This window comes from Aythya ferina (assembly GCF_964211825.1).
Source record: "Aythya ferina genome assembly, chromosome: Z".
Classification (NCBI taxonomy): domain Eukaryota; kingdom Metazoa; phylum Chordata; class Aves; order Anseriformes; family Anatidae; genus Aythya; species Aythya ferina.
Window position 1 is genome coordinate 20,636,915 of NC_140299.1, and position 25,620 is coordinate 20,662,534.

The 25,620-nt window shown below is 37.7% G+C and overlaps 1 protein-coding gene across 1 annotated transcript in view; it reads right to left on the reverse strand.

Moving 5' to 3' along the window:
• Nucleotides 1-25,620, reverse strand: part of PDE4D (phosphodiesterase 4D) — a 629,197-nt gene that overhangs the window by 527,854 nt on the left and 75,723 nt on the right. Inside the window, exon 2 of the mRNA XM_084504096.1 lies at nt 9,310-9,435. Coding sequence (XP_084360222.1) covers nt 9,310-9,351 — 42 coding nt within the window. The 5' untranslated portion in view covers nt 9,352-9,435. The remainder of the gene's footprint in view (nt 1-9,309; nt 9,436-25,620) is intronic.

A 25,620-nucleotide genomic window follows, 5' to 3' on the forward strand; every position in this document is an offset into this window, starting at 1 on the left:
GGAGAAAACTAGCATTTCATGGAAAATTTACATTTGTTATAAATTCTTTTCAGGACTTTATTATTTGATTTTTTTTTATTATTTTTTTTTACTGAATAAAGCAATTACATATTCATTTAAGGAAAGCTCATCATAAGTTAAGGGCTTCCTGATGCATATTCACAGCATCCTGTTATTTCTAGACTAGCATGCAAATGTGTGCAAACATGCATGTATGTACGAGATATATTACATGTGTTACAAGGAAATAAAGTGTACAGCATAGATTAAAAAAAGCTCATTTTGCACATATAATTACAATTCTTTCTGAATCCACTGCCAAAGGAACAGAATATAAATTGTAAAACTCCAGTAACAAGAGAGCAGTGTACGAGTTCAGGGATAGCTTTAATTCTGAAATTTACTGCTCTTGTCAGCCTACTCAGAAACTTAAATAGTACTCAACTGTTTCACACATTCTGTTTCAAATTCTTCATATCTCCTGTTACTCCTGGTGGCCAAAGAACAGTAATGCTTACTGTGGAATTATCTGCTTTTCCATAACAACTTACAGGAAAATATTTCTATGTTCTACAAAAATCTCTATCAAACTATTCTTCTACCAGTTATGATATTTGTTCCCCTAGAAACACCTTCCATGTAACTGCTTCTTACCAGTCTTTAGTACCCAAGCAGTTACATCATACGTTGATATTTGTGTATTTTTATTAAAATTGTTTAATATTTATATTGCAAACATGCCAAGACCTCATCCATCATGCTGTTGTTCTATCCACTGCAGACACTCTGACAGACACAAATATTACCCATTAATAACCTGCAATTTAAAATGACAATTAAAAGATGATAGGTAGAGAAGGAATGTACAATTGAATTACACAATATTGCATTTTTCTCCATATACACCGTGTACCTGTCACATGCTTATTCCCCTCATGGGCCCTTCACTCCATCAGTGTGAGCCTTCTCCGAGGCATCACATCAAAATTTGTTCTGAAAGAAAGGTTCAAAGGATGAGAGGATCATGAATTGAAGTGCCTGAAAGATCACTTTTGTATTTAAAGAACAGAAAACAGTGTGGAAACACTGAGTAATGGATTAGAAAGATAAAACAGTAATTAAGAAGTGAACAAATAGGAAGAGACCATGTTGTTCAAGTCCCCAACACTACTGTGCATATTTATAATATCCAACACCTTCATGCTTATCCTTTACTCCTCCCCTGACCTCCAGCCTTCTACACTACAAAGTGCAATATGTAAAGTCTTGATCCTTATAGTCTTTTTCAGTCTAATTAATTTGCTCCATGTCCTCAAGCATTTCAGTTACCAATCTATTGCTTTCTTCTCTAATATATTCCTCTGTATTACATTCAAGTGTGTGCTCTTTGAAGCAAGTATACTCTATTACAGTACAGCAGTAGAATCCTCAGGTTCACTTACTTTTATTTTCATCCATGTGGTAAATGATTACAGAGGTAAGAGCAGTTTCTCTCAAAGAGCAAAAGCAAGAGGGCTGGAGCTGTTTTCAGAGAATGAGAACTGGTTTTGGCCAAACAGTAGGAAGTAACACACAACTGTAGTTGTTATTCTGATAAGAATGGCTGATGCTCCTCAGTCCATCACACAAAACAGGGCATGAACAGTCTACCATGCCTCCCAGAGACAGCCTGACTTCCAGCACTGCCTGGAAATATTCAGAAGTATAAAAGTAATCTGTATTGCTATGAACATACAGTGTCACGTGTAGATGATTATCCTTGGGGAGAGAAAGAACTGGGATGGCAGTGACATAAATGTGCAAGAAATCCAGAAAACAGTTTGCTTGTGTGGCTGAGCTGTCAAATTCTCAGTCAGACCCACTCAAACCATCAAGAGATATTTTCTGTTGATATAGTTTAAACTATATAAAATAAATGCTTCTAGCCCACAGATTATTTTTTAAATCTGCATAACCATGGATGACATTTGAGTTATAGGTTAGGCTTGTTACGTCAGTTAACATATAGGTGGGAGTGTTTTCTTGTTCCAAACCTTGTAGTTGTAAAATGCAAACTTCTAAGTATTGCTCGAGCCTCAGATAAGGAAGTAAGAAGACTTGCTTCAAAAAGGTTGGAACTTACTTAAGAAGGTAGGCAGGAGCAGAACCAGGAGATGAGTCACAAAAAGAGAGAGAATGATGACAAGATTGTGTGTATTAGTGTCAGAAATATCGCAGGCAGAAGGAAGAAAAGCATGCAGAACAGATTTTAGATCTGATGAGAATGGGATGGCTGGAAACATTAGTCGGAACATCCATGAAAGACTAGAGAGGGTGGAAGACAGAAAGGAAGAAATCCAGAATGAGTGGGAGGAGAGAAACAACACATTTGCAATTGCTTTTTCAGGAGTACACTAGCATCTTCCTGCTACAGAACCTTTTCTTTGTCTCCAAATGCCAATCCCATAGTTAAAAGGAATTCATATGTACCCATGCCATTGCAGTAAATGCATACAAAACTACTCAGTTTCATCAATAGTGCATATTGAAGGAATTAATTTGTTTGGAGTCAAATCTAAACATTCTTTCTCAGACTGCACTCTCACCATGGATATAAATTACTAACCTCTGTAAAAGGACTGTAAGAAAACATGCATGAAGGGTTAAAGTTGCTTCAGGTATTAGTCATTCTCTCTTCAGGCATTTTCTGTGCATCTACTGCAGCTCTGCTTAAGGGAAGCTGCTGCTTATAATGTCTATTCTGCCACTCGCCCACAGTAACTGACATTAAGGGAAAGAGGCAGCACTCAACAGGCTTCAATTTGCCCTTTAGCAATGTCCCACCTTTGCCTTTTCTATCCTTTGCTTCTTTTGCAAACACAGTATTATGGATGGAGGGGTGGAAGAAGGCAAAGAATACCTGATGTCATTGCTTACCATTAATAAAGAATGGTTGGTTCAAGCAATCTCCTTCTAAATATTCTTTTATCAGCTAACAAATAGACCTAACTTTTGGCAATGAGGGAAAATCAATTTATTTCAAAGTAATACAAATTTACCATGAAAAAAATGCTTCTGGAACACTGCAGGCTTCTCCCATTTCTGTTGACGAATTGGTTACTTAGAACTATGTCCTAAAGCACGATTGCTTCCTGACAGAACTGCGCTGTGACAAGAAAAGGCCTGGGAATGAATTTATTTGCAGTTTCTCCACACGCCATGGAGAGCTACATCATTCTGCTCTTTGCTGTGGAGTGTCTTACCCTGTTGCTGAATAGCTCTTCTGTTTGGTGAGCAGAGGAGCAACCGGAGGACATTCCCTCTCCCTGATCGTTTGCTTACACGGAGAGTGGCAGAGAAAGAGCCCCTTGGTTTTGTCATCTCTGTGAGTCACCATCTAAGCAGAAATGAGCATAGGAATAAAGGAAGTTTTTAACTTCCTCTTCACTCCCCCGCACCCTAGCAAGGGTTACGACAATCTAGCCCTAACTACTTTGGATGAAAACATCTCAGTGAGTCAGTTGTTTGCAAATAGCTCTCCGCCTTCCTTTGCATTTCATCTCTGTGGGTGCTCCATGTCTGCTTTGCATTTGGATGAGATTTTTCCTCAGCGTCTGCACACAACTAAGCTCACAGCTGCTTTGCTGCAGTTTCTCTGAGCATTCTCCTTTGAGGTCCAGCATCTTTTGATCCCAACTTTGCTTTTAAAGTTTTGATCACAGGATGTGACAGCCATTTTGTCTCCTACCGGTGATCTGTAGTTTATCCAGAATTCAACCAACAGCTGTTGGAAATACACCTTTTATGAGACATATGCTTATGAATTCAAAACTGTCTCAGACTTCCAGGTTTTTACAGATATTCTGAAGTTAGAAGGCTGACCAAACATTGTTGAACGCTGTACACAGCAGTTTTTGTTCTTTATAATAACATAAATGCTCCATAAATGCTCTAATTTTATTTTCTGCTCCCTCCAAAACCTTCTCTCCCCCCCCTCCCCCCCCCCCCCCCCCCCGCCCTTTTTCTTCTTTTTGGTTAAAGCTGTTGAAATACTACAGGTTAAGCAGGCCCAGTTGCTAAACATATCCTCTTGGTTGGTTCATTTTCTTGCAATATAGCGACTTTCTGATTTCACCAGAATTGACTCACTTCTGACACAATGTTCCAAGATGAACACCCACAGAGTGTAACATTCAGACTTTATTCTTTCCTCCACATATACTGCTACTCTCATCACTTGAAAGTAGACGTTTTCATCCTTCGGCTCACCTGGTATGCCTCCACTATACCCCCTTAGCAATCTAGTTATTATAATACGCTACTGTAAAAATATTATTTCTGAATGGTCAGTAAAGCTATGTCAATTTAACTAAAGATAGGCTCCAAGCTTGATTTAAAAAAAAAAAATAATAATAATAATAATGCATTTCATGATCTTTTTTGATAAAGAAAAAATTACACTGAAATTTACAAAGCTATCTGGATCCACCTACACTGTAGAAACATATTGGGTTGTCCATCCAGTTATGAAAATAATATGAAGCCCTTTCAAAACTCAGGGAATAAAGTTTAACACTTTCTTACAAACATGCTAAGCAAAAAAGGCTCCTTCCACAGTTGATCAGCACTAAATGAAATCCCTAACCTCAACAATAAGTAACTTTGTAAGTAAAAAGAGAATCAAATTAGAGGGAGTGGGGGTAAAGAACAATGTTTAGCTGCACTTTCAGAATTACCAGATGGTAAGTCATGGAAGTTAAAGTGATAAAACAGATAGAATATTCTAAGTAGCTCAAGACATCGAAAAATAAAAATTTCAGAAAAGAAGGAATTTATTTATTGCATAACAACTGAAAGAAACAAAAAGCTACCTGAAGAAATTGGCTAGGAGTGAACAGACAAATACTATGCATATATTGAAAGGATGTAAATGCAAACATTCTCACTGAATACTGTGGGCAAGAGTAAGAGAGCTGACTACTGTATAAACCCTTATTACAAAACACAGTTAAATGCAATTTCATAGGCTACCAATAGAAGAATGTGTAGGAATACTGTGCAAACGAGCTAGGCAGAGGGTGGCAGACTAGCAAGATTACACATATTGTACTGTCTGAGGACATGAAGTACAAGCAATGGAATAAAAATCTATTAGAGAAAATTTAAAAATAAATACTAACAATGGATTTTCAATGACTAGAGTGATTGCAAAGATTATTTTTTATTTATACAGCATCATAGCTCCAAGTTACAGCAGCACTCAACAATATTATAACTGTTTTTTTTTCTGTCAGAAAACCTGGTAATGTTAACAATGTCTTTTCTCTCTGCAGTTTGTATTACTCTGCGCTGTTAAACTAAGCTTCAGCTGGTTCATGACACACAAAATTAGTTCCACATTTAATGAAAATCAAAATGGTCACACACATCTGCGGGTTCATCTTCCGTATTAGACAAATTATGTTCAGTGATATCTGAAACTGCTGAACCAAAACGTTGATTGCTGTGCTTCCTAGAAACAAAACCTTCTTTGTAAGCTATACAATGACATCCCAAGAAACAAAAGCCATAGTCCTTTTCTCTTTTCAAGATTATTCAGCTCACTGAAGAATTTATTTCTTAATTCACTATAAAGTCTTTGATGAAATGACTGGTCTGACAAACCACAGATAACTTCAACAGTGCAAATGCAGATTGACAGATAAGTAGGAAGTCAGAAGATGTGGTATCACCATCATATGATATTAAGTCTTGGGCTGTACTCAACAAGTATAACAAGACACTTTTCTAAAGTCACTTTGTTCTAAGTGTACCACTATCCCCCTACTACCAGTAGTGAAGGAATTATTTAAACAGCACATTACCAGTGGCTTAAAATATTTCCTTAGGAAAAATATATTTTGCAATTTAAATTTAAAACAAAAAGATGAAGTATTTTATATGCCTGGTTTAAAGAAAAACTTCAAGGTGGTTATTCAAATTTACATTCAGATGGCAAGATGTACTAGGATTTAACGATAAAATAAATTTTGTGGGTTAAAAAAAAAAATCCCCAGGTATGTTTTGATATGTTTTTGTTTTAGAACTAAATTTCAAAACATCTATACTAGGACATTTGTACTAAAATATTAATATCTTTAAAATTAACAGATATTTGCTCAGAATTCATTCATTTAACTTAAACTGAAACAATGCTGGTCTTTCACCAGAATGTGACCAAATCTCATTAGCCTAACTAATGTGAAAATGTTAAGCTTTGCAGTATTTAAATTTTTTTTGGACAGCTGCATACTTCACCTGATTCCTCAGCAGATCAAACAACATCAATAATGAAGCTTTGTTAAGCACTCTGAGTACCTGCCTTCAGTTTATTGAAACATATGCTGAAAGAGCTGGCGGACGTCATCGCGGAACCTCTCTCAATTATTTTTCAACGATCCTGGGAATTTGGAGAGGTCCCGGTAGACTGGAAGCTGGCAAATGTTGTGCCGATTTTCAAGAAGGGTCAGAAAGAAGACCCTAGCAATCACAGGCCTGTCAGTCTCACGTCAGTGCCTGGTAAAATCATGGAGAAGTTGGTTCTCGGACTTATTGAGGCGCACCTGGGGGACAAAGCAGTCATTGCTCCCAGCCAGCATGGGTTTGTGAAGGGTAGGTCCTGCCTAACTAACCTGATTTCCTTTTATGATAAGATCACCCGTATGGTGGACCAAGGGAAACCAGCTGACGTGATTTTTTTGGACTTCAGCAAGGCTTTTGACACGGTTTCCCATAAGATCCTACTGGACAAAATGTCCACCATACAGCTAAATAAAAACATCATACGATGGGTGAGCAATTGGCTAACGGGCAGGGCCCAAAGGGTTATGGTAAATGGGGCTGTGTCAGGCTGGCGGGCGGTCACCAGTGGGGTCCCTCAAGGCTCCATTTTAGGGCCGGTACTTTTCAATATTTTTATAAACCATCTGGATGTAGGAATAGAAGGTATTTTGAGCAAGTTTGCTGATGACACCAAACTTGGAGGAGTTGTGGACTCAAATGAGGGCGTAAAGGCCTTACAGAGGGATCTGGACAGGTTGGAGAGCTGGGCGATCACCAACCGCATGAAGTTCAATAAGAGCAAGTGCCGGGTCCTGCACGTGGGACGGGGAAACCCTGGCTGCATGTACAGACTGGGCGATGAGACGCTGGAGAGCAGCCTAGAAGAGAGGGATCTGGGGGTCGTGGTAGACAGCAAGTTGAATATGAGCCAGCAGTGTGCCCTGGCAGCCAGGAGGGCCAACCGTGTCCTGGGGTGCATCAAGCACGGCATCGCTAGTAGGTCAAGGGAGGTGATTGTCCCGCTCTACTCTGCGGTGGTGCGGCCTCACCTCAAGTACTGTGTGCAGTTCTGGGCACCACAGTCTAAAAAGGACATGAAACTGTTGGAAAGTGTCCGGAGGAGGGCTACGAAGATGGTGAAAGGCCTGGAGGGGAAGACGTACGAAGAACGGCTGAGGTCACTGGGCCTGTTCAGCCTGGAGAAGAGGAGGCTGACTGTGACCTCATCACAGTCTACAACTTCCTCGTAAGGGGGTGTCGAGAGGCAGGAGACCTTTTCTCCATTAACACCAGTGACAGGACCCGCGGGAACGGGGTTAAGCTGAGGCAGGGGAAATCTAGGCTTGACATCAGGAGGGGGTTCTTCACAGAGAGGGTGGTTGCACACTGGAACAGGCTCCCCAGGGAAGTGGTCACTGCACCGAGCCTGTCTGTATTTAAGAAGAGATTGGACTGTGCACTTAGGCACATGGTCTGAACTTTTGGGTAGACCTGTGCGGTGTCAAGAGTTGGACTTGATGATCCTTGAGGGTCCCTTCCAACTCAGGATATTCTATGATTCTATGATTCTATGATATGATGCTATTTATTTCATTCATGCATCAAACAGTGGCACTGTTTAACATTAATTCTGTCACTTTCTTCCATGACTGTACTTACATACACTAATGGCATATACAGCAAAGCTGCAGGAAAGAAAAAGTTATCTGCACCGATTTTTTTATTTTTTTATTTTTTTTTTTAAGAAATTCTTAAGTATAAGCCAAAAAGAACAATGGCTTTCAGCAGAAAGAGGGTAAAGCTGATACAACCTGCAGGATTCAGGAAGCTCCACACCAGACCTGATCATAGATGTCTGCACTGACTTTCCACATACGAGAGAAGAGGCACAGTTGAGCAATTCTGCATAAAGTTAACTAAGCTCACCCTCTTAGTCCAAGAACCAACCCCACTGGATGAAGAAGCAGAGGCAGCAAAGGGGAGAATGATGAAGACATACTAAGGTATTAGCAACGACAAAGCAGAGGCAGCAGTCCCAAAGTCATTACCGGGCAAGATGGAAGAGGCTCAAAAGAGAATTGAAAAGCTCGGTCCAGTGTGATCTGGAATATTTCTCAAGAGCACTTCCTTTACATACAAGCTGGGAGTGCCTCAGGAAACAAAGAATTGTATCTGTAGCCTCTGTCCTTGTAGATGCAGCATCTGGCATGCACTAACTTTTCTTTCCTATTGACATTTGTCAGAGCACTTAAATAAAACGTCCTTGACTATTAGGAGAAGGGGCATATTCAACAGCTTAAGCATAGCAATAGCATGTTAGAAAGGAACATTCAGTTCTTGCCTGTGCTTGTAAGGCAGAGTCATCAGTATATAGTATCACACATTAATGTTGTTCCACAAGCGTCTGGAAGACAGAAAAGGCTACAAAAGCATCCAAACCTATTTTGGCAGTACTCTTGAATATTGGGACAGATATACAGAGGACAAAATCACCACAAAGACCAGAGAACAAAAAAAAATTAAGCCTCATTCAAACCTACGTATATGTTGTTAGCATATTGTCTCGTTCCCCTGGAGCACAGACAACATTTCTACAATGCATTATCAAATCAAGTGCATTCCTTGATACCAAAATCGATGCAGGGGCATATACTTATGACTGAATATGTGACATAAACTCAGTAAGCAGTAGGTAAGCTTATATTTCAATGCATGCTCAAGAAAATCTCACTTTTATGACTTGGTGTAAAATGCACTCACATAAATCAATGTCTCAGTTCCAAAAAAAAAATCGCTATTATTACCATGCTATTATTCAATAATCTTGTATCTGTGTGTATCACATATTCATATTCATTTAGGATACAGACACAAGAACAAGGTAAAACTAACACAGATCTCATCACAGTTGCTGTCCTGGTCAAAAAGGGGTATTTGAAAGGCTAATTTAAGTGGTATGGATGAATACTGATAACAAAAATAGAAGCAAGGAAAATATCACCTACTTACACTTTTACTCCTCCCATGCAGAGTACAAGTATTCTTGTTCATGGTGACTCTGACTAAATCAGAAGTGTTCTGCAAGTTTCAGAGGAGATGTTTTCTCTCTTGGCTATTCCAATACCAGCTGTTATACTGAAAGCAAATTAATTTATCCAGTTAGCATCAAGGTCTTTGCAAGTTGTACAACATCCAGGCAAAAGCTGTTGCTTCACAGTACATATAAGTTGCAAACAGTCCTAAGATCCAACAGAGCAGATGTTTCATACACCACTAAACCACACAAGATGTACAGTTACACTGAACCATTCAATAAGCATATCCATGAACAGCGCGTGTTTTCCAGTCACTAACAAATGCAGGCCAAACCCAGAAAATTACAGAAGATTACAGACTTCTGAGGAAGGGCCTTTTGACACAGATAATTAACTAGATATTGGCAATATTGTTTGTAATAATGAAATAAGCCTTATTAGATATTTTTAGCCAGTCATTCAGTCTGAGGGGAATCTGTTAACTTTCACATTATTTAGACCAGCAGATATATGCTAAATCTAGGGGAAGAAGGTCAGCTAGAGTATTTTTCAAATCCAGGTGCCTAAGGATGCTTAAACCCCCAGCTGGGTACTTCCATATAGGTGACAGAATTTGACAAATTGGCCTTTGTATTACAATAATAACTAAGCATGAGCCTTAGCAACTGGTAATGACATGGCACAGCAGCTTTGAAAAGCAGCATTCATCAGCCCCTGGGTAAGTGCACAGCAGTCAGCATGGAAAAGTAGAGTTAAAGGGAAATTCATATGCTCTAGGATGAGGCAGTTGAAAGCTTTATATTCTCATTTAGGCCAGGTATATCTCTGCACACATTTTTTCCCTCCTCTGTCAGCCAAAGATGAGATAAAGTGCAATTTCTGACCAACAGAGCTGTTCTAGCAAAATCTCCTAATGTAGACTCAATCATACCAGCAAAATTACAGGTATGGCTTATTTTCCTCATGGGCAGGCACATCACTGATACAACTCATACGGCTACAAGTAATATTTTGCTAGGTTAGACTTCATCTGCACCAGCACAGTGTTGCTGGCATAACTTGCTGTTTTAAAACGACCAAGTTTTTGAGACTCTCTGAAGCCCACTTCTTCAACAACAGAAAATTAACTCTTCAGTGCAGTACAATACCAAAAGCCAAAGACACGCATGCAGACACACACAAACATACAGGTGTAGTTTCCCTCCCCAACACGAGAACATGCAACAGATCTAAAAGTCTGGCATTCCTTATTAAGAAAACCACTCGATATGGTGCATGATAAAGTCTCCAGCATACTACTTGATATTTTGCTTTATTTTCTAAAGTGTCAGTTCCTTCACATAAATAAACAGAAAAAATAATACACATGCCTTGATTATTTATGTATTTAATTATTCATAGGTGGCATCCAGTTACAAAGAAGCAAAGCCAGCTGTGGAGGACACAGAAAATATTTCTTCATATTTAAATATATATTAACCCACACTATCGTTGGCAGTTTTACAACAAAATACAGGCTTTAAATTTCAACTAATGATATTAATTCATTGAAAGGAGCAAACTCTAATATAAGTATTGGATCTGCATACAGGTGATAAAGACTGTATGTGAAAAATCCTTTTTAAAGTTGCATCAGTAGATTTGGGAGCACATAGTAGGTGATAAGTGGAGATTGCACTGAAAAAAAATATTATCTTAATTTGTGGGATATTTTTATAAGCTTTCCTTAAGAAAAATTGCATTTCCAGAAAACTATTTTATTATGAATTATTCCTGTACTAATAACAAACATAAAATAATACATGCAAAGGTACATAAAAGACATATCTACATTTTATGGAGATAAAATGTATTTTCATTGACAAAATTTTTACTTACTATCTCTACATACAAATCAGTATACACAAAACAGTGTCTTAGATTTACTTTTTCTGTTTCGTGTAGATACAGAATGAAACAGATATAAAATCAGATAAGTCACTGCTTAATCCATTCCAGCAATGCTCAAAATTCAAAAAAAAGAAGAGAAATGTTTACTTATTTAATTAAGTTAATGCATTTAGGAAAAAAATCACCCAAATCACATAAGATTTATGGGACCACAGATGAAGCCAAGTTTCCATCTCATTCACCTCATTTAGCTAGCCCAGAGGAGCTCCCAGCAGCCAGCTTGGTGCATTTTGGTTGAGCAGGCACGTGACCATCTGGATAGATCATCTGCTACATTCAGACCTTTAAAGCTTCCCAAATTTTTATTCAAGATGCTACGAACCTTATTGCCATTGAACATGACAGATTTGATCAATACATTACCATAAGAAACAGCACAAGCAGAAGTTATTCATGTGGACTTTAAGCAGAACGATATATACACTTTCATTTCATCACTTTCGTTAATAAGTCCTAGTAAATACTATTGAAATAGAAACTGCCAAACATCATTAAAGAAAGGAAAAGAGTCCTTCAAACAGGAGTTTTCTGATATTGCTTTGGTTTTAAATAATAAAGGCATTTTTATTTTTCAGCACTGAAGATTAAGAGATGACAAACTAAAAACAATTTCCCATTTGTGTTCTGTTTCTAGGTTTACATTTTGGCTACTCTTTCAGGACATTTGCATGTAGTGGAGGTCCGTTGAGTAAAACAGCATATTCACACAAAGCAAAATACTGTAACTCACTTCAAGAATTTCCAAGAAGCTAGGAAATAAAATACCAAAGAAATATTCAAAAAGGAGAAATGAAAAACAACCAGAAATTCGGCCAGATTGCTTGAGTAGATTCCAGGCTGACTCAAGAGATTTTAAAAGTAAGTGTGAAAAGTTCTTGTAATATCTAGGGTATTGTTGTAAATACGTATGCATGTTTAACTCACAGAATCATAAAATCGTTGTGGTTGGCAAAGACATCTAAGATCACCTGGTCCAACCATCCCCCTATCACCAGTATCACCCACTAAACCATGTCCATAAGCACCATGTCCAACCTTTCCTTAAATGCCCCCAGGGACAGTGACTCCACCACCTCCCTGGGCAACTTGTTCCAATGCCTGAGCTTGTCACAGGGGGAGGATATTTTCTTTAGAAAGAACTATTGAACAATGCAAAGTAATTCCTGCTGCACAGTTTCTTGACCTATCACTCTTTCTGCTTGCCTAACATTCCTTTATATTGTTTTAATATTTAAATTTTTCACTAAAACTTGTAAAAGCATATATTAAATAGTCTGCAAATCTCTTACTTTGTTTTGCTATTTACGACTTAACCATGAACAAGCTGAGTGCTTTATGTTTGTGTATAACAGGCGCCCACCCACCTTGTACTATGCATTTAACAAACAGCAACTAAGGTGAAGGCACAGTCTTCTGTGAGGGGTTAGCACTCTGCATGCCAATATACTACGCTTGCTCACTCTTACATGCCTAGCTTAAGTATTTTAACCTTAGGTGCTTATCTAAAACCTCAGTAAATGGCCTTCAATATAGACATTCAGAATGACGTTATCTGAGGGAGCATACAGCTGGCAGCTAGCAAGATTATGGTACTAATTAATTTACCAAATCTGATTCTAAAGGCAATTGCGTCTGTACCAGATCTTTGTTTAATGAAATATAGCTCTTGACTTTTTTTTTCTCTCCTCCTTTTTGTGTGACAACAAACACAAATGTTACAGTTCATCATTTGGAAAAGATTCGTTATCTATAAAGATTTTAAACTGATTTAGGTTGCCAATCACTGCCTAAAATCTTTCTTTTAAAGGTGCAACAGGGACTTAAGATACCTCTTAATCCCTGTTGTCAGTCCCCATCCATACCCATGAGTGAGATGAAGAACTCTTACACTTTATCTCTGACACGTTTCTCTTTCTGAACAGTTCTGGGATGAGAAAGTAGAGAAAATTATTTCAATTAAAAAGATAGGAGGGGAAAAAAAAGCCCATCATCACACAAGATTAGAGACCTCTCGAATTAGCTACCTGTCTCTCTGATCTGCTATAAGAGACCTCACACAGCTCTGAAAGAGGCATGCTGTTAACAGATTTTTATCTCAGAGACAAGCACAGCACAGTCCCTTTACAATAACTGAGGATAAAAATACAAAAGGCCTGAGCTTCTTTCTCTCTGCAGTGTGTATGAGTCATTCAGTGACCAAGACTGATTCTGGAATGCTTTAATGCTGGTTTGTTTAATTTCTGCTGGAGATGCTGTTTAGGGACATTGTTCTTTCCCAGCACAACAAGAGGATACAGAAGAAAAAAGCTGAAACAAAAGAGCAAAGACACTCCAATGAATCTATCGAGCCCCACTGATGAAATTTTCAAGAGCAGCAGACTGTGAAAGGCCTGGACCACTGGAACAGACACTTGAAAGAAAGTAAAGAACATGAGGAGGAAAGAGGTTCCAAAATAAGAATGCATTTAGGCCCATCTCCTTCAGAGTACAGACTCCATTTTTATTCATCCCTCCTATGTTTAGCAAGAGAATTTATTTCTCTAGTTATTATGACTGAGTAGGAAAAAAGAAAAACAGCTTTTATAGATAACTTGTTACTAAGATATGAGATCTATAATTAAGAGACTACTGGAAATAAATTCTTGAATACTCAAGGCTGAAGGTATTCCTATCACGTTACTGGTATTTATTTCCTTAACCATTAGGAAACAACCCAAAAATCAGTCAAACTTGCCTACTTAGACTAGCTTTTGCCTGCCTTCATTCAACATCATGTATTTTTTATATTGTCCACTTCACACTACAGCCCTTTTTCATAACCATGGATTTCTTCAGTTAGAACAGACAGCAATTTAAATAATAAAGTGCAAGTAACAAATTAGTTACATTGTTCTACAGAAAACAAATATCCAGGAACCAAGGCTGACAATTGAACAACCCTGCCAAAATCTCAGGTATTTAAAGTTACTTTGGAGCAGTGCAACTTCCATGGAATGTCATCATATCAAGCAGAATTTATAGAACATCTGTCTTTTCATATGTTTACACTGCTATAAAAAAAAAAAAAAAAAAAAAAAAAAACAATTGGCATGACTGTAAGCATTCCGCATTCTATACATTTGGCAAAATGCTGAGCAAGAAACAACATGTATGTTGTACCACATGGTTAAATAAAATGTCAATGCCATATCAGTAAAACAGCAAAACAAAACAAAACAAAAACAAACAAAAACAAACAACCACATGCCTTACTTGTGTTACAAAGCTAAAGAAAAGCTAATTATTTCTCCTCTTCTTACATTCTCCAAAGTCTAAAATCACCACTGTAAAAGCCGGTATTTAAAAACAACAATGGAGTTCCATGGAAAAATTTATTTGTATACAACATAAGCCATCTCTGAAGACTCTGTAAGAATTGGATTTAAACATGGTAAATAGACCCACAATCATTCTTACATGTTTTTTGTTTTACTATTTTAGCTTTTGGGGAATCTTCTATTACAGAAACCTTCTTCTGTTAACATGAATGATACATAAATAAAATCTCTCCAGAGGAGAAAATCAGTTTTGATATTGATGCAGGTGACATCAAAACTGAATTTCAGTAGAACACACGCGAACTTTTGTCACAATTTTAGAAAACTGCATGTCTAGAATTTCTCTTGAATTTTCAAAGGGTACTAGTGCTTGCCGTTATTAACTTTAATAAAATGCTTCTACAAGTATTTATTACAAATCTAGAAATCAACTAACAGTTTTACTGTCAGCCCTCAACTGTTAAGTACTGTACCTTTTTTCTTCTGGAAATGCAAAACCCCAAGAAGCTGTTGAACAAAATCAGGCAATATTAGAAAATTATTTTCCTATATGCTTGCTCCAATAATTAAAACACAGAGCAAGTTATGAGAAAAAGTTTTCAGGAAACTTTTACATCATATGCAAGTAGTAGAAGCCTTCTATTTTAGGAAGCTATTTGAGAAGGCATATTATGATACAATGCATGTTTTCTTGTCAGACGATTTTGAGAAAGTGCTACTAGAAACGGCATTAATCACAGCTGTGTGTTGGGTAATGAAGATTAGCCAGCAGGATGCTGGCGTTTTAACATAAAATCTGGAATAAAATTACTGTATCAGTTTATAAAGCACCAAAGATTTCACAGATATTCCTATTGCTAGATTATCTGTTTTGTTCTGTGCATAAAGTTATAAAGCCTGGTTTTCAGGAGACAAAGGGAATCTGATTTTAGCAGAATACAGCTTGACCTCTAGGGGGACACTAAAGTCCACTTAGTGCATTTTTTTTTTTAATACAACTTCCATCCATCCAGAGGTAAGTGCACAGCACTTACTTGTCCAGAAAAATGCCTTTGAACAGAAAGACACAGATGTGAAAGCTGGGTAACTCAGTCTGGCTTTTAGGCTGGGGCATGGGCAATTTTGAGTAAGAATTTTTCCACTAAATATATTTTCCTTGTGACTATATATTTGATGACTGCATTTATAGACTTACAAACCAGTATTTTATTTGCACTGAGTATTTGCAGTAAGGGACTCAATGCTAGAAATTATAGAATCATAGAATCATAGAATATCCTGAGTTGGAAGGGACCCTTAAGGATCATCAAGTCCAACTCTTGACACCGCACAGGTCTACCCAAAAGTTCAGACCATGTGCCTTAGTTCACAGTCCAATCTCTTCTTAAATTCAGACAGGCTTGGTGCAGTGACCACTTCCCTGGGGAGCCTGTTCCAGTGTGCAACCACCCTCTCTGTGAAGAACCCCCTCCTGACGTCCAGCCTAAATTTCCCCTGCCTCAGCTTAACCCCGTTCCCACGGGTCCTGTCACTAGTGTTAATGGAGAAAAGGTCTCCTGCCTCTCGACACCCCCTTACGAGGAAGTTGTAGACTGTGATGAGGTCTCCCCTCAGCCTCCTCTTCTCCAGGCTGAACAGGCCCAGTGACCTCAGCCGTTCCTCGTATGTCTTATATTAAGACTCCCCCACGTATGTGCAACCCTACTGCATGTACAAGGCTAATGAACAACTGTGATCACAAATATTTGTGCACCTTTAACACATTATTTTTACAATCAACATTTTCCTTCTTTTTGTAAACAGTAAAAAGATATATTTTTTTTCCAGTTTCTTTATCCTATCTTAAGTGCGGATCAAAGGAAGAGAGAAAACAAGGGGAGAGGGGGAAGAGAGTTGTTTGTTTGTTTGTTTGTTGTTTTGGTTTGGTTTAGTTTGTGTTTTTTTGCTAGTCCTCAGCCTCTTCTGGCAGAGCAAATAAGAGTAGCATTAGATATCAACACTCTTGATTACGTAATGCTAAATTCTACCTAATTAGAATTTAAATAAAAGGATGCCATGTTTCCCAGTCTGCATAAACCTTTTCATACTGAACAGAATCACTGAATATCCTGAGTTGGAAGGGACCCACACGATCACGAGTCCAACTCCTGGCTCTGCACAGGACCACCCCAAAATCAGAACAGATGTCTGAGAGCGTTGTCCAAACAACTCCAGCAGCTCAGTGCTGTGCCCACTGCCCTGTGGAGCCTGTCCCAGTGCCCGACCACACTCTGGGTGCAGAGCCTTTCCCTAACCCCCAGCCTGACCCTCCCCTGTCCCAGCTCCATGCCGTTCCCTCGGGTCCTGTCGCTGTCCCCAGAGAGCAGAGCTCAGCGCCTGCCCCTCCGCTCCCCTCATGAGGAAGCTGCAGGCTGCCACATGTTTTATAGTGGCCTGACAAATTAGACTTACCTGGGAGCACTGCCTGGCACCAAGCCCTAACAGCCGGCATTCAAAACATTCAGTTTAGCTTCCAAACCTTACAGTGACTTGCAAATTACCACAGCTGATGAGGAAGGCACTGGCAGGCCAGAGCCCAGCCAGGCCTGCAATGACTCTGCCAGCAGAGCTGCTCAGCAATCATGGCTCCCTGGCAACACACAGTCCCGTCCTGTCCCATCCCGTCCCATCGCCCCCATGACCACTCACCTACACTTGTATATCCCGGACATTGGGTGCAGAGGACAAGCTTTAAGAGCAGGAGCAGAAGCAATACACTGTGTGTGTGGAGGCTGCTGCCCGCAGCCAGTTCTGTCCACCCCAGTAAGCTGCTGGCCCACAGGCCCCACCGCCCTGAGGGGAGAGGGAAGGGAACGGCCCCAAGGGCAGCTCCTGGTTTTCCTCAGCCACCTTTCTGCAGCCTGAGCTCTCCTGGTCAGCCTAGCAATTTGTCATCCTGAACCCATGTCACATGAATCATCCCTGTCACTCGCCTGAGCTCTACTGAAGAAGCTTCATTTTTTTTTCACAGAGCGACCATTTGAATATTACACATGTGAGAGAATACAGTATGTGTCCCGACACAGTCAGGTACAGCTGATCCCAGGTTGCGTAATGATAACGCTGAGGAAGCTCTCTTTTTAATGGAGGAAACGGCTTTAAATAGCTGAAATACACTGCAAGTTCTCAAACACGTTTTCTCTTAGCATTAAATGAATACTATACTTATTTAACAAATATGGGATGCATCCTGAGATACCAGCCCAGAACCTCCCACACTGCTCAGCATGTAGGATCTCCTGGCACATACGTATCAGCATAATAACATTTCATGCTTTGTTTTCTGACGTTTTCCACATACCTGCTAACAATTCCACTTCCTCCTTGACCTCTGAGCATAAAGCTAATGTATTCATACAATGTTTACTTTTGCCCAAAGATCTCATTCCCACATAGTACTATGTAATCAGAACCCATCATACAAGTTTGAAGTTTGACGCCACCACCACCACATGCAACCAGTTCACATTTCAATTTCATCTGTTATTTTACCACATTCTACAGTTTTGCAATTTACACAGTTGTCTTTAACATCGTGAACAATTCTCACCAGCAAACTTTTCTTTTTTCCCAAAAATCATTTTTAGTATACAGAACAGCATAAAGCTCTGCTTTCTTGCAAGCTTACATTGCAGAGATAGTAATTCACCTGTCCACTTCCAGGGCTTCTTTAATGTTCTGTCCATTGTTGTCCACTGTACCTCTTTATTTAATAACATCCTCTACTATTACTTAAATTTTGGACAGACCATTATGGTTTCTTGCAAGAAAAGTTCTCATAAGAGACTTCCCAGGATCTCCTGTATGAAGTCTTTGCCAAATGTTCTTTTAATCCTTGTTCTCTCTTCCATTTCTCTAGCTGATCTGGAAGAGCATTTTTAGGAGGCCTTGCATATTCATATCTTTGTTCCTGTTGCCTTTATTGGTCTTCCTTAGTGCATTTTGTATGCAAACTACTCAGATTTTATAATGCTTTATATTTTTCTCATTTGGGTAAAACCTTTTGAAGGATGTCTTTTCATTTCAAGCTTTATGTTTATCCCCCCATTTCACTATGTCAGCTTCCTTTTACTTTATAAAAACTGCAAACCATACATTCAAGTTATTCCAATTGTGTTATTTGGCTTCTACTAATTGTACAATGACTATTTCTTATTTATTTATTTATTTAATAGAAACATATCCTTTTTCTTCTACAGCATGTCCTTTAGTAATGATACTGTGTTTTTTTGGCCCTTCCAAATTTTTTATCTGATAAAAATTTTCTAACTCAACTTTTCTTCAAAGGTACAAAAATACCCAGAGGAATGTATCATTTTGAAACACGGTCTTTCAGAACTGTCGGTCTTCCCTCACACTTAAGATCTAAGATATAACTTAGACTGAGTGAGTTTAAAACCCTAGTACAACCTCTTGATTTGATATGTCACCTGTCTATTTTGAGGTTCAAATAAAGTCTATCACCCTAGAAAGAATAAATCCCTCACTAGAGGCATAAATCCCTCATTCTTACTCTGTTTTCTCAACCACATGATAAAAGTTTGTCCCTCTGCTTCTCCTTGCAGATCAGCACACTTCTCCTTGCAGATCAGTGGGAAGCACTTCAGAGTACTACAGTGGAGATGGAGTATTACACAAATTTTAAAATCCGTTTCTGAAAGTGTTTACGCTATCCCCATCTCATCACATTTTCATTTAATGAACACATCATTTCAGAATAACACAGCCACCTCTCCTCTCCTCTCCTCTCCTCTCCTCTCCTCTCCTCTCCTCTCCTCTCCTCTCCTCTCCTCTCCTCTCCTCTCCTCTCCTCTCCTCTCCTCTCCTCTCCTCTCCTCTCCTCTCCTCTCCTCTCCTCTCCTCTCCTCTCCTCTCCTCTCCTCTCCTCTCCTCTCCTCTCCTCTCCTCTCCTCTCCTCTCCTCTCCTCTCCTCTCCTCTCCTCTCCTCTCCTCTCCTCTCCTCTCCTTTTCATTATAAGTGCCTCTGTTAGAATTCATTGATGCAATTTTAGCACAGAAAAATCATATTTGATTTCTCAATTTTAAAATGGAATATTACATACTTCTCCACAAAACCTTGGCATATGCTATACCCTGGAAAAATGTTTTAATTGCTGTAAGATGTCACTAATTGCTTTCTGCCTTTCGCCCATGCCATGCATTCACATTATGACCTTACATACATGAACTTACACTGACCCCCTTCTATATGGTGTTTTTTGTGTCTTTTACAGACAGCAGCAGCACCAACATTGATATGTGCCTTATGGTACCATAATTTCTTCATGTTTTGTGCTTTTCTCAAAACCATCATAATTTCAACTTTTCTGTCCATACGTATTACTGCATGTATTTCCTATTTTTCATAGTGCAAGTTTATTAAAAATTATTTCCTGAACCCCAAGCTGCTGAGATTCACACTGTATCATCTCAGGGCATTTCTGAAAGAAGAGGTCCCAGCTGAGGTGCTAGTGAGGCACTCAAACTCAGAATTTGGCTCAGTGCCAAATAATACAGTGCATACAATTCACAGTGAGATCTGTGTGATGTGAGCTACAACCCTTGAAACTTTTCTATGCAAGGCTAACATTTGTACCATTTAAAGCGGATGTGTGCAAGTATGAAGTCTTCATACAGGTGAGACTTAGAAATAGATTAAAAGATTTGTAAAAGGTTAGAAAGAAAACCTTCAAGTATGATAATTTTCTATGTCATATAATGATAATAACAGAAAGCATGGAATAAAATAAAAGATGCTAAATCTAAAAGGAGATTGAGAAAACAACCTCATTGGTATGATTTTAATATTATTTTGTCTAACAGTGAACTACATAGTGAGGTGATACTGTATGCTAGACAGACTCTTTAACACGTTTGTTCCAGAGCAAATTGTGCTGCTTTGTATTCTTGTCACACGTCAATGACACTCAAGGTCAAGTTGTTAATCCCTAGTTTGGGAACTCTAAACATAACAATGTTACAGTGACAAGGATCTTTGCTTTCATAAAATAAGATGCATATGTACCTTTGGATGATATTACGTAATTACATATTAAACTATCCAAAAATGAGAAGTATGTTACTCTGAAATAATTCACAGCTCATTCAAAATGAGCTGGTTTTAGGCTTAACAAACTTGAATATGAAAGGCTATTATTCCATAAGATTGAAGTGAGAAGGTGTACAAAATATAAGCTTATATTGTTCTTCTTTTGACTGAATTTAATTGAAGGAGATTGGAGCTAAAAAAAAAAAATCAATTTGTTTAAACAGCTCAATATTTAAAAAAAAATCATAATTTTTGATAGACATATTAGATTTTCATTACGTAACAAATTTTTCCTTTTTATTGTGTTTGCAGTCTTTGTCAATGGGAGACAATGTCCTTACGTCACAGGAGTTAAGATGATCTATAGAGAAACAGAGGAGTCCTCATGGAATAGCTAAAATGCAGATTTATGATTACACGAATAGTTAATTTGCTAGAGAATAATATTAACATATATATATAAAGATACTTGGAAGAAGTGCAAAAGAAATGACTAAAAGAAAAAAGAAAAGAAAAAAAAAAGAGAGAGAAATTTAAGAAGTTGTGTTCAAGCCCAGAGTAGTATCCTGTGTTTTCCCCCCTGTTTTTATCCAGCTGGACAGCAGCTTTCACAGATACAGATAGCGCAGGCTTCATGGTATCTTAACTTTTCTTATCTCCTCTGCTGCAGATAAGATTTCTCATAGTTCATGACAAACTCCAGGGTAAGTATCTGATTTTGAATACAGAAAAGATACAGCTAAATCTTTATCTCTGCAAGCCCAGGAAAGGCCACATAAACTTTTCTTTGATTGGATTTTTTTTCCCTTTTCTTTTCTGATGGAAGACAGCAATTAAGAAACATACATAGGCCTCCGTTTTGCTGTGTTTTCTAGTTAAAAATCCTAACTGCTTCTTTTGGAGTACTGACTCTGAGAGGAAAATGAATAATAATTCTATGTATAAAGTATACCAAAATAATCACAGAAGCCATGAGAAATTGAAGCCATCACTGAAATTAAAGCAAAATAAATAAATAAATAGAAACAGTGAAGTTATCTACTTGTGACTGAAAAAAAAAAAAAAAAAAAAAAAAAGAGTATCAAGATAAAGCATGCTAAGTCATTTGCAAGAGGACTTCAAGGTCCTTAATTTCAGAACTGGAAAATACTTCTTAGCTCCAATTTACATGCCCAGACTCCTTATAGAGTACATGTTAAGAAAATTAAAAATATGATCTGCCACTAAATAGACAACCAAGTTAACCTAGAACAAAGCCTAATCAATTTAGAGTTAATTTGAAAGACGTTGCTTCTCATAGCCAGAAAAAAAAAAAAAAAAAAAAAAAAAATCTGATCTTTACATTAATGAGGAGAAGAGCAAAGAGGAGGATGATACCTCCTTTCAGATTGGAAAGATTGTTGTCTTTGCTGGTTATCGTTCTTCATTACTTTACAAGGTCTAAATATTCCCAGAGATACGCATACAGGCTCAGCTTCAGCTCCAGCCCACTTTGGAAGAGGGCCTTGAATACTCATTTTGCACTTCACAGGGGAGTGCTCTCTGTAACATGGAACGTATGTCTCATGGATTCTGAAGTATATCTGCCTTCTGGAGCTCCGTGTATTACTATAATCAGGTATCTTCGAGAGAGGAAATTTAGTGCTCTGTCCTGAAAAACTGCAGTTTCTTTCTGCTTATGTTTTAGAATGGCAACATCAGAAGAAAACAAAGAATTCTAGTTAGTTAAGCTAATGTATCAAATAGCAAGATGCTATCTACCCTAGACAAATTGCTAGTCCGGAGTAAACTAGCTTTATCTTGCTGAACCATAAATAAGATAAATTCCCTTACATTTTCTTTGGGGTAAGAACAGACATCGTAATTTCTATGAAGAAACTGACATTCACCTTTCATACAGACACTGGCTTAGTGCATAAGAATTTAATCACTAGCCCATAACCCAGGAATGATTATTAGATTAATCCCGCCAGGCAAGATAACAGAGAAATGTTTAGTGTGAAAGTCTAGGTATTTTATACTAAATTAATGGCCAAACTGTTCAGTCATACCTGTTCATGGTATAACGCACAATCAGGAGCTAGTTTTACAGCGATACTCATGAAATTTATATACCCCTATAGATACTAGCAGGTAACAGAATTGAGGATCCACATTTTAGTTCTTTGCAGCTATACAGACTCTGAGTTAAGAGACCTATTATTTACACACAGAAGGCTTAGACTTCTTCCCCACAAGACAGTATATACACTGCTGAATTTTTTCTATGCAAAGTTCAAAAAATGTTAGGAAAAGTGAAACAAAGCAAGAAACATGAGATAAATGCAAACAGAAGAGAGCAGCCACAACAAGCTTAGTACAATTACCATGAAGTATATGTGATGGTGCTGACATTTCTGTGAGTTTGTACTTTTGAACTGATCATGTTCCCATCTGAGCTGCCACTGCAGCAATAACCATGATGATCGCACACAGCCTGCGTGACCTGGCCCACTGAGCCAGGACTTTACCAGCTGGTTAAACCTGCTGTACTGCATGGCTGGCAAACAAAGAACTTGTCATTCAGTGTGTCCTTGACCTTTCAGAAATGTATGTTTTTCCCAGATGAGAAAAACAGCGTGAGTTTATGTTAGTAGGTTCTTCAGTATTATGATGAATATGAAATACTGCAGAACTGTATGTAAAAAATGCAAGAATATTTGTGGGTAGTTTCTAAAGCTGTGTTTTTTTGATAGCTGGATAGTGTAATAATAATAAATATGACAGTAAACCTACATCAGGCACAGAATTGCATCTATTTTCTAGTTCTAGCAACCTAACTATATATGGTGCCAGTAAGTGGTTCTTTAGAAAGTAAACAAGCTTAATTACACACCTTTAACATCATTCATTAGATTTCTGTAGCTCAGTAATGGATGAAACCATTCTGGTATGATTGCAGAACTGAACTTTAAATCCACAAGTCTATGTTTTCATATTAATTTCTTGATTATTTTTTTCTATTCAAGGAATAATTTATTTTTTGCTTGGTCTTCCACCACAATGGTAATAAGAATTTTTCTTTCATTATGTTTCTCCTTAAATATCTAGATCTGTCTCAATTACTATTTTAAAAACCACTATTATAGCAATCATTACACAAGCAGTGAATTATAAATTCTGCTTTTCTGAGCATTGTTGTCATTTCAGGAAGTAAAACCTCATTATATTACAAAATAAAATCTACATGCCTATTTTGTCCACTATCTAGCACTAAATTTTAAGTCCATGCAATATATATTAAAAAAAAAAAAAAATCTAAAGGTTTTTTTTGGCATTGGATTGTTCTGTCCTAACTGAAACCAGGACACAAGTTAACCACTAGAATCTGTGGTTTTAATAAAAATAAACAAATAAATAATAACAATAAAAAAGAACCCTACTGCTTTATTTTTGAGCACTTAGTCTGAAAACAGATTTGTGAGGCACGTTATATTTTTACATCTTCATATATATTCAGACAAACATACATTTGCCTGTGCACAAATATACATTGTGTTTGTATTTAAATATACATTTGTACTTGCTGTACTTGTATGTATAGTGAGTGGGAGATGGAATTCTGAAATGCAAACACAGATCTCACACTGTCTAACTGGAAAGTGACTAAGATCATTTGTGTGACTATTATTTCATGAAGCACTTAAAAAGAGGCCATTAAAAATTAAAAAAAAATAAAGAAAGAAAACAAAAGAAAAACCACACAAAATGATTATACCCAGAAGGGATTTAATTCACAGGGGAAACCAAACACATGGAGGTGAGAAAGCATCTGATACTATGTAATCAGAAGAAAATATTTTCTCAGCTAAAGAAAAAATCTATGTTGATATAAACATCTGAACAGAAAATTATGTATGTTTAAATTTGAAAGCCTTGGAAACATGGATTGTTTAAAATCCTTTCAGTATGCTATAACTGTCACAAAACATACAGTTAAAATGAGTATTCCTTATAAACAGTCCAGACAAAAATATTCATAATATGGCTATTTCTTTTCAGGCTATAAAGTCAGAATGTTAATAACCTAAAAGTGAAAGGAATAAAAATAATCAAAATGGCAGCTTTGCAGTATAAGTAAATGTTAAACATGAGGCCCTAAGAACTGTCTCAGAGAAAGTTTTTCTTTGTTTCTTTCTCTTCTTTTCCTGTGCTATCTACGTATCTGTGTTCCAACGAGATATATCATACCTTACAGGAAGCTATTATTGGAAAACAGAAATCTAATACTACCTTGAAAAAGTGAAGGTAGAAAATTTGGCCTTTTCTGTCCACTTTCTTCACGGATCTTCATCACTTCAATAAATTATTTCAAACTTTAACTCAGCTCAAAAAGCTCTAACTCAGTGTTTAACTCAATGTAAATAAAGGCAAAAATCAAAGGAATACAGAAGAGAGATAACACACAAAAGGAAATGTTGCTCTCTAGCTGCTGTAATTTATAGAAAAATTTCAAAGTACTTGCATACTTAAATGCAAGAAAAAATATTCATTAAAATATTATAATATTTTTGACCTTTAAAGCATTTGAATATGTATATCTTGATACAGAAGCAACCAATTTACACAGAAAAGCTCATAGTAAAGTGGCATCGACATTATCAGGTACAGATGAAGAACAGATTACAGTTTTTCCCTGTATACAAAGAAATGCCATGTGTCCATCCCTACCCAATGCTCTACCTTCTTTTCCAGAGCAACATCACTGCTACATCCCTATTTAATGTTTGACATACTATGGACAGCATAGTGTCATTTCTTTTAATTCACCAGAACTAGTATTTTGTGTTTCAGCTTCTGTTTCCATTTGTTTGTTAAACTGCCCTAAGTCAACGTTTCCTAAACTTTCCTCTCAAGAAATGTGATCTGCTAACGTGCTAACTGCATTGAG